Here is a 10333-nt window from a genome sequence, read left to right as displayed (position 1 = left end):
CGTGAGAGAGTTTAGATACGAACGAACAAACATACAAACAGACAGACAAACATACCGCAAATTGGGTAAAGTTTCCAACGAATGCTAATCGCATTAAATAGACAGCGCTTACAAATAGACAGCGACATTAATTAATGGAGACGAACAGCGTTGTTGCATTGCTCGCGGGCTGCTGAGTCTTTGCAGCAGCGTTGATCAGCAACTACACACCAAAACATTTTACTTACATTGCAATCATGTAGGACGTTCAAAATAGAACAGGACGGACACATTACGAAACCAGAACTACCAGAACTGAAACCGTGCCGATTCACAGCCAACAACTAAGCCAAGCCAAAACGGTGCGTCTGTTCCGTTGGCGGCGTCCATTGGCGTCGTGTTTAGTCGTTTCGCTAGTTAACTTGACATTTTAGTTTCTCATTGTTTTCTAATCGGCTGAGTTTCTCACATAGTAGTTCAAAATGACTATGCGAACATTTGGAGACAAGCCGACTGCCTTCCAGTTGGAAGAAGACGGCGAATTCTACTATATTGGGTCCGAGGTGAATAGGCTTTGTGCTGTGCTTTCCGCTCATTACGCCGGCATTCGCACTTGGCGAGAGCTGTTCGACGGCGCTTTGATCGCTTGTCACGATGTCAACTGCTCTGATTTTCTACGTTAGGTGGGGAACTACCTTCGTATGTTTCGTGGATCACTTTACAAGAAATACCCGTCGCTCTGGCGACGATTGGTCACCGTCGACGAACGCAAGAAGATTGCCTCATTAGGTAACTTATCATTTGAATTCGCATTGGTTGCATGCAAGTTCTGTATTGAATTTTTTTCACGCGTGACTGATGCACTGCCTGTGAAGAAATAAAGTAAAGAACAGCGCTTTTTTTCGGCTGCTGACTGTAAATAAGTAGAGATCGGTTTCAGTTTCTCAAGAGCCGAAGCCCCCTCCTGTTTCACTTATTTCATTAGTTAGATGTGTTGTAATCTCTCTTTTAAACCAGTTAATTTTTGCTCTCTCTCTAATCTTAGCTTATGTGTGAAAAAGCGACGTCGCTAGTTAGCGTGACCAGTAGCATGCTGGTCTAAAGAACCACCACTGCATTTTGCTACTTTTCTGGAGATTTGTAAGTGGTTTTCGACGAGCCTTAAAACGATAGACTTCAGACTCTGCCCAGGCGGCGCTGCGGAAAAACCCGCCACCAGCGCCCCCATCGCAGCCTTGGCGCAAACTGAGTAGTGCAAAGAGAGCTGTCCGCAAGCGAAGCTGCATAGGCCACAATGGTGGAGACCCCTCTTTCGGTTGTGTTGAGGCACGGTTTCTTAAATATCAAGGACCTGGAAAGCTTCTTCCGCCCATCCACGCTTCGGAAAGGGAGCAGAGCGAAGTACGTGTACAATGTAAAAGAAGTTTCAGGTGTTATTTCGGCGCGCTGCAACTCGAAAGTACAGCGAGCATCGTACGACGTCGAGTTCGAGGCAAGCACTCCGACGTCCGTTCTCTAGCGCCTAAATGTGTTAAATTTCGGTACGTACATAATGTGAAAGCGATGAAGTACATATATGATGAAGTCAGTTAGCTATGTAGCTTAATTACGGTCAGTGGAACAAAGCTCGCTTTATCAGGGGCGAATGGCCCTGGCGACCTTCGCCTTTTCAGTTGCGTTCTCGCTTCAGCTCTCGCTTCCTGGGAGTTCGAGCGTGTTATCGCGCATCTTCCAATGTTTTCTTCTCGGTTGTCTTCCGTTTGTATTTACTGCAAATGGAGATACGTGCATGTCCGCTTTCGCGGGATACAACCGAAGGCAAAACAAACCAGCAGGCGCTTAAAACAACACACGCGCACAAATTAATGTAAAGAAACGCGACATTTTTTTTTTCTAAACACGTGCGTTACTTCGCAATTACTCATCCAGTGCTCCCACAGCAACTTTATTGCTCAGATTACAAAATAAAAGAAAAACGCTGTCAAGAGGGCTCAGTGCATTGCGAAACGTGCTCGTTGTATCAAAAAAGCCGAAACTAGAAATAAGCTCGCGATGCCACAATGCCCTAGAACATGATTTTGAATTCATAAAGGAACCAAAATGTTTGGTTAAACTTTCCTGCCAAATCTCTCCGTTCCACTTGCTGAGTAAAGTGGAGGCGGATGTGTGTAAACAGGTAGAAACATCGATGGCACATACGCAGGATGGTTCACAACTTTGTTTATTCTGTTGCCAACGAAGAGGCGGCTGCAGATTCCTCAGTTTTCGCTTGGTTGCCATAGTCCCCCGTCAAGGCTACGCAACACAATTACAGCAGAACAACATTATCACACTTTCTCATGTGAGCGGCTGTGTTGTGGAGAATGCGAGTAATTGCTTACCCAACACGCGAACGGCCCGTATCTAGCGCTCTCTCCTTTCTCCTTCATACGACCGCGATGGAAATCGGTAAAACTGAACGTTGTTATTCAGTCCTTCACGTTCATGGCAATTTACAACGCAACAGTAACGTCGATTGCGGCGTTTCCTCGTAGCGCGCGAAGCTGTCGCGGTTGCTGTCGTGCTCGCCATCGCCATAGAAGGAGTGAGCCAACAAGAACTTTACGGCAGTTCGGCGGCACGTCCGACTAGCGGAGAAATTAATAGCTCTCATTCTGGCTGTTAAATGCGCAAAACATTCGCAATATGAACCAAAATTAAGTTAAATCGTTGTTTCGCACTCGCTAGCTGCTTATGGAACTTAGCAAGGGAGTCGGACTTTGCACTACTTAATTATTACCTCTTCGCACCGACAGGTGGCGCTACGCGTCTTGCAAAACTCCAGAGTCTGACGTCTATAGAGAGAAAAGAAAATGCAGTGCACGCCTTAGGCGCTAGCCTCCTCCTCGGTCGCTTCCACAAAGTAAGCTTTAAATGCACGCTGTACGAAAAACAAGCATTGTTCATGTTGTTCATGTTCATGTTATTAGTATACTTTCAACAGCTGCCTGTTTACCCCGGCACTTAGCATTTGGGCTGTGAAACCTAGACATTTGGCAGCTCTTTTTCTCTCAATGGTCCTCATTATTTGGACAGTGCTGATGTTTGTTGATCACCTGCATAAACAACAGTTGTCGCATTACGCGACTCTGGCTAGAAAGTATATGAAGTGGTATGAGTACTTGGCATTGATGTTAAGCTTATAAAGTAAATACAGACTGACACTCATTTTTAAATGACAGTAAGATCATTTTTATATTTGGGACAGCTCTAAGGAATGAACTTTGGGCCTTATCCTTGTGCGTAGGGCCCGGTAAGCGAGCTCTGAAGTTGATGTTTGTGTTTAGAGAGGTATCGTAGGTTTACAGGTGTACTCTGTCTTACTAATTGTGCAGTGCAGTGGAAGCTGCAAGCTGTGCCTTCCTACCAAGAGCCATAAAAAGAGTTAATCTGTTGTCCACTGCTGATATCCCATTATGTGCAGTGTCAGTTGCATTGAAGCTTAACACAGGGATTAGTATTGCACATTGGGGCAAGACCTTCTCCTTTCTCTAGGCACACAGCCTGGGGAGGTATTCTGTAAGAGTCCACCTAGTGGAAATGTCCATTTCGTCTTCTGTTGAAGTTCTGATTGGCTGAGCTGGGGTGTGATTTAACAGGAGCCATGCGCCGTAACCAATGTATACTTCAGCAGCAGACGAAATGGACATGTCCACTAGGTGGACTCCTACTTGCCCTGTTCATTCCTGAATGGCTGACATAACCCATAGCTTCCACTGCAGTGTCTTAAGTTTGTGATTGTGGAGCTTAATTAGGCCTTTTCAATACTACTAAGCTGAAATGTGCGCATGTTTTAAATGTGGGAACATTAACGTGTCTCTTTCCCGAACATTATTTTTACCGTCTTTCTGACTAAAACTGTTATGTGCTTATGTGTATTTTGCTACAAGTCTTAGTTGTTGCTTCAAAGCCAAAGGATTATAATCCCACTCTATTCTCACTGAAATGTGGGCATTGATCTACATGTGCTGCATGCCATGTGTCTGTTTATGTTTCTACCAAGATCTCTTGAAGTGCACAAGTCAAACTTGGGGGGGGGGGGGGGGGGGGTGAGGCCACAGAAATACATTGCAGTAAAGGGTGCTGGAATGTAACGGGGCCTACAGCAGAGCGCATGGCCATAACACGCACCGCTTGGGTCTTTTTCGGAATTCCGACTGTGGCATTAGTGGCGTGCCTCTGGATTTGCAACCCATCTACCTGTGGCAGACAGAAAACCCTTGTGACTGCACCCCTCTGCACCATTCACCACATGTGTGCGTGCATGCGAAGCATCCTGCTCTCCGTGGTCTCTGTCCCCACCTTCTCTGGCAAGCTTTATGTGCAGAAATGTTGTACAGACCCTTTCTTCTCTCCATCGATCAAGGGCTGCCATCTTACAGTTCTTCAAGCTTGGAATATTAGGACAGTCATGGTGGCGCAGTTATTTAATCGCAGAATACTTTGCATGTCGTAAACTTGTGCACTGTGGTTGAGAACCTATGCTGGTTGAGAACCTACAAACAGAATTCTAGAAATTAGCCTGGCATGCCTCAGTGCTATTGAATTGTGTTGCAATTACTAGCGGGACAATTAATTGCAGTTCAGTCTTATCACGCTCATTTACAAACTGAGTCAGCGATCTGGCATGTGGCATGCCAGAGCTTTGCACACCATAGCAGAGGAGGAGAGGATTTCAAGACAGATGCTGGAAGTGCAAATAGCAACTCTAGGAATTCTGCAAAGGCAGCTATCTAACATACTTTTTTAACGTTTTCTTCATTCTGTGTGGAATCCTTCTACAGCTGAGGAATGAAATGAAAGGAAAGTACTTTCAGTTTATGCTCCACACATTTTTGCGAGGAATGAGCATGCACTTAATAATTTTTCTGGACTTGTGAATCACCTCCTGGCACCATAGTGTGCCATTTTGGGCAAAATTTTAATGGGTTTTCACCTACTTTCTTAAATACACGCTCCACAAGTATAGGGATGTTGGGTAGGTGTGGGTATAATGCAGCCTTCTACCATTTTTTAGACAGCAAAAACCTAAACCAATATGTTGTGGCAAGTACAGATACACTTTCACAAGTTTTCAGGAGCTTGCTAGCATATGTGCTCATAATAAGCCATGAATGGCTGGGCATCGACCATATGCATTCATTCTGCTTACTTCATCTGACGTATAGCACAACAATTGTGGATAAGACAGTCACTGGCCAACGCTGTCATGAATATCTAAGCCAAATATTATTTCTGTATATGCAGTTTAGTGCCTATACAGGATGTCTGTCATTGGGGAAAACCAGGAATTTTCTGTGAATTCACCAGTTCTTGAAAGTTCAGGGAAAGAACAGGGAATTTTCATTTCGGTTGCCTAGAATCAGGGAAATTGGTATTTGGCAAGGGTTATGGTGAAGCTAGTGGTTTGCCAGAGCTTTAAGTGAGCACATACACCATCCACAAACAATCGTGTCTTATGCTGGTTTTGTACGAGGCTGGTGGCGTGGTTGGAATATCATGAATCGCATGATTCAATCAAACCTGGTATTGCATCCCACCTTATTTACAGCTTTACTGGTAGCAGTTGAAAATTGTCGGCTGGCACAGTAACTCGGCAAGCTGTAAACCTCCAATTTCTTTATTGCACCAAAGCCTCCAGTGTCATAGACTGCAGGGGAATTTTCTAAAAAGTCAAGGAAATTGAAAATGTCATTGTAGTAGACACCTTGCTAGGTTTCGCTCTACTTTTTCTTTCAAGTTCACGAAATTCCTTTCACTGTGCATGTACATTTGTACACTCTTATAGCCATGATGGCCATGTCTTAGGTTTCTTAATTTATTTATTTAGACGTTATGACGCAGCAGTGCCTACATCAGAAGCAAATGGAGGAACATCCTCTCTGATAAGGTAGAGGCACCATCTGATGGTGAACGATTCTACTGTACTGTTGCTTTGGGTCCCAATCTCAGAGGCTATGCTGATACCGAGGATGAGGTGACGAGTGTAACATAGTGAAAATTGTTTCGTACGTGTGTGGCGACACACAACTTTGTGTGCCATAGAAATGACAAATAGGAGTGTAAGATTACGAAGCATGGCAGAGGCTGCATTTGAATGCTGTTAACATCATTTGTGCAAGGGGCCCCAGGAATCTTTGTTTGATAAAAAGATTTGCGAGGAGATGATGCCCTTCAACTCTAGACACATTGCATACTTTTCGTTAAAGCTGTTGCTAGGCCCCTTTGATGTTGGTAATTGTCGAGGACTAACCATTGATATAGGTAGTCAGCTGTCTCAACCTGCCCATGCAAGTTTCCTGGTAGCAGGCAGCCTTTGTTCAAAATTATGCAGACCGCTCTGCCGAGTCTTGGTTTGTCATACCATTCATGTGTATATTTGTGAGAAGTGTTGAACAGTACTGTTTGTATATTCAGACAGCACAACTTTTTTTCAGTGCAGCTATGGCACTGTTGATCAATGAGGGGCCAGTGTTGGCTGGCTGTTATCAACTTCATCAACTTTCTGTTATGGCAGTCTGAGAGGCTATGCTGATGTCTATACATTACCCCAACTGTTGCATGCACTGGGCATGGAAGAGTGTAGCTGGCTGAAGCATGTGATCTTCTTCTCTAACGTCTGTTCCAATTTCGGCACTTTCTCGTCTACTTGTATCCTCGTCTGTCCGGGACATGGTATTAGGATGGCCGTTTCGACTCCACACAACTTGGTGGGCTGGCATTGCGGTTCGTTAAGAGCGGTGCGGGAAGATGCTGGAGCAACCACAGCACTCCCACCTCCCTTTCCTCGCCATGTGTCTCCGCCACAGGTGTTGGGCTGCACATTCTGGCCACCAACGTTTCCCTTCTCAGGGTTTCTGAGGTGGATGAGATAGTAGCGGGCAATGATGAGAAGTACAAGGCAGTGTGCGTGAGCACAGAGCCCCCGGTCTCCAGGTGAGTTCCTCGTTCCTGATCACTTTGTCTTTCTCTCCCCCTCTTTTTTTTTCTTTCTCTTTCTCTTCTCCCTGTCGTCTGTCTATTGTGGATCCTGCCGCTGCTGCTGTTGCTGCCACCGCCGATGGGGTCGTGTTCAGGCTTGGGTCCTCACAGTCTCGCAACAAGCATCAGCCTACTTAGGGCCATTGAGGTGGATGAAATCTTTGACGGCAAAGACGACAAGTACCGTGCCGTTTCTGTGAGCACAGAGCCGCCGGTTCCCAGGTGAGTTTCTTTGGTGCGTCGTGGAAAAAAAAACTGCTGCTGCGGCTGGCTGGAACATCCTGTGCCACGTCTGCTCCGGGCCCCCCTGTGTGCTGCTTGTTCACCTCCTCGGCTCCCTCTGGTGTCTCTGCGGTGAACTGCACGCTGCCATGGTTTTCGGAAACTGTTGTTTGGTGTCTGGTTTGAGCGAGGGGCCCTGCTGGTTTTGGCTTTTGGCCTATTCTATTGGCAAAACGTGTTGCCTTGTTGAATGGTGGTGGCTATGGGAGAATACCATATTTGGTTATTATGATTTCTTTTTCCTGGGACAGTATTGTTGGGCAATCACTTTTTGAGAAACTATCCCTTTCGCAAGATTTTGCGTGACTCAGCACCGGACTCATTGAAGTATATGGCCGTCAGCGTTCCTACCACTGTGCGAAGACAACGAGCTTGGCACAGTGCCAGAAATGCTGTCGGCCATATACGGCGGTGCTGGTGCTCAAGTCATGCAAAAGTGATAGTATCTCTAAAAGTGGTTGCCCGAGAATACCGCCCCTGTTTTGCACTGACTTGTTTATGGGACACATTGCACTATTTACACTGTACGTCATGGGTAGTGAAATCAATAGTTCTACTATGCCAGTGGATGATGCTACCATCCAAATGCATCTAGTGCTGGGCAGGAGTGGGAAGGAGACAATAGACAGGCCGTCTGTCCACCTCGCCTAGTTCCCCTCTACGATACAGTGGCCTATCAATCATACAATGTTCTTTCTTGTGAGCTATCTCCTCATCTGCTAGAGATCCAACATAAATAAGGACATTAAGCTGCCAACACCTAGAACGCTTTCCAAGTTTTGCATTCTGATGTAACATGCAACAGAGGCAAAATGTAATTGACAAACAAACTTAAAGATAAACACTCTGTTTAGATGAAATAAAGCTGTGATGGAACAGCTATGCCCATTGTGCCAAGAGCGTACCATTGCGCCAGCCTGCACCAAAAGAAGTATAAAAACAAACACCTAATTTCGTTAATGTAACCTCGTGTGCAAAACTGAAGCCAAATCTTAAAGCAAGTATCATCACTATCGAATTCAATGTATCGGCCATAGCCACAAATATAGCTGATGCCATCAGTCGTCTTTTCATTCTTTCCGCTCTTGTGTTGCGTTTTTCTGTTGTGAAGGTTCAGTGTATTGCTGGTGCAAGGTCATGTTTGTGCCATTTGTGCTGCAGTTCAGTATTTGTCATACTAGTGTGGCACAGAGCTCGATCAAGGAGGATGTTGAATGGAAGAGAAAGCTCAGATAATGTCCAGTCACACATATTACAGCATAGTTCTTGATAGTGTCTCTTCAGAAACATTGCCTGACGCTTGCCTGTTACTAGCCAAATGTTAGAAGTGGCTTTATATCGCGCTATATGTACAGGGAAAGCAATTACAGGGAAATTAATTAAACTAGTTGGTGATTTTTATCCTGACTGCGTCATTAATGCACATAGAGCCAGCTCCACTATATCGGCTGTTTTCGAGACCATATTTAGATGTATGTTGGAAGCTGCACCAAAGGTCAAATGGCTGTTCCATCACTCAAAAAAGACAGGTTACTCCAACACCTAAAACACTTTCCATTTTTTATGGTATTCTGTTCGGTGATTCTTTTGTGATGTAACGTACAGTATAGACCACCCGCCGAGGTGGCTCAGTCAGCTAAGGCGTTGCGCTGCTGAGCACGAGATCGCGGGATCGAATCCCGGCCGCGGCGGCCGCATTTCGATGGAGGCGAAATGCAAAAAACGCCCGTGTGCTTGCGTTGTAGTGCACGTTAAAGAACCCCAGGTGGTCAAAATTATTCCGGAGCCCTCCACTGCGGCGTGCCTCATAATCAGAACTGGTTTTGGCACGTAAAACCCCAGAAAGAAGAAGTACAGTATAGACCACTTATAACGTAACCGGTTATAGTGCAGGACTGGATATACTAGTACGGTCTTTTCAGACTCCCGTTAATTTTCCCATAGCACTCCATGTATACGCATACCGCTTACAGTGCAGCCTCGTGAGACGAAATACCGGTTATAATGCAGCTTCCGCAGAAAAATCTTGCTGACAAGGGCGGTAGCGAGCACGCTTCTCAACGAGGTGCGCCACCGATGGGAGAGGAGATCAACGAGGGCAATGCGCAGGAGGAGCATGAGACGTGGAGCATGAGTCCAAGGGCGACCGCGCGTCGTTTGTGCGAGTGAAAGCGCATGGGGGACGTGTGCCTTTACAGAGAGCGAACACGCTGCGGAGAGCAAACGCAACTTCCATCGCGCGAAAGGCCGTGGGGGTATGAGAGGGAGGGGGGGGGCGACACTGTGCTGCGGCACCAAATGCGTATCTTGCAATCAGGCACAAGGGGAACTGACGACGCAATATCCCACGCGAAAGGAGCAAAGCGGGAAGGTACCACGGGAGGAGGCGGGGGCGGCTTCTACTCTGCCAACAAATGCCTTCGCGCCTGTGCCCGCTGTCAGTGTTGTCTCGTGCACCGTATCTTGAAAGCGATCTCCACATGGCTCTGACCTTTGTATGCGCTGTGCTTACGCCGCTCAGTTTCCGATGAAGCGATAGACCGCACGAACCTTCGCTCTCTGCGGTGGCCGCGTTTCCCCACGCCCGCGTTTTGACAGTGGTTGTCTGCGGTCATGTTTGCTTGTGTGCGTTGACACCACGCTTGTTAATTCAGTTAGTAAGCGAGTGTGTCAAGTTTATGCAGCCGATAAAACAACTATCCCTACTCCAACTAGCTCTCCCACTAATTTGCTATCGCAATTGATGCTTCACCTTTCAGCCGAAACTGAGATATTTTTTTAAATTCTTCGTGCGAAGATCGTGGGTACTTGGACATCAACCTTTCCACGTTCGTAAATTTAAACAGATGCAAAACTCCCAGTCGCACGCTTCGATTCTCGGATACGCGTGGCTGCTTGGTCTATATGTTTTGCATATGTGCAGGGCTTGAAAATCGTTGTTTTGGTTATAGTGCGGTACCGCTTATAGTGCAGATATTCAGACTACGGCTACTTATGTTATAAGCGGTCTACACTGTATTTAGCGGACTGGTAAAATGTAACTGACAGATAG

The 10333-nt window shown here is 46.1% G+C and overlaps 1 protein-coding gene across 3 annotated transcripts in view; it reads left to right on the top strand.

Annotated features, from left to right (window-relative positions):
• Positions 1–346: 346 nt before the first annotated feature.
• The window catches only part of LOC119446303 (SWI/SNF-related matrix-associated actin-dependent regulator of chromatin subfamily B member 1-like), a 31840-nt gene continuing 21853 nt past the window's right edge, over positions 347–10333 (top strand). For 2 of the 3 annotated variants that reach the window (XM_037710703.2, XM_037710701.2), the window contains exons 1-3: positions 347–542; positions 663–768; positions 7095–7221. In XM_037710703.2, coding sequence (XP_037566631.1) covers positions 462–542; positions 663–768; positions 7095–7221 — 314 coding nt within the window. In that variant the 5' untranslated portion in view covers positions 347–461. Of the gene's footprint in view, positions 543–662; positions 769–6827; positions 6955–7094; positions 7222–10333 lie in introns of all 3 variants that reach the window. The other variant, XM_037710704.2, reaches the window with a different exon arrangement.

Source organism: Dermacentor silvarum, chromosome 3, assembly GCF_013339745.2.
Source record: "Dermacentor silvarum isolate Dsil-2018 chromosome 3, BIME_Dsil_1.4, whole genome shotgun sequence".
In the NCBI taxonomy this organism is placed as follows: Eukaryota; Metazoa; Arthropoda; class Arachnida; order Ixodida; family Ixodidae; genus Dermacentor; species Dermacentor silvarum.
Note: the sequence above shows the minus strand (reverse complement) of the source record. Positions and strands in the feature narration are given on the sequence as shown.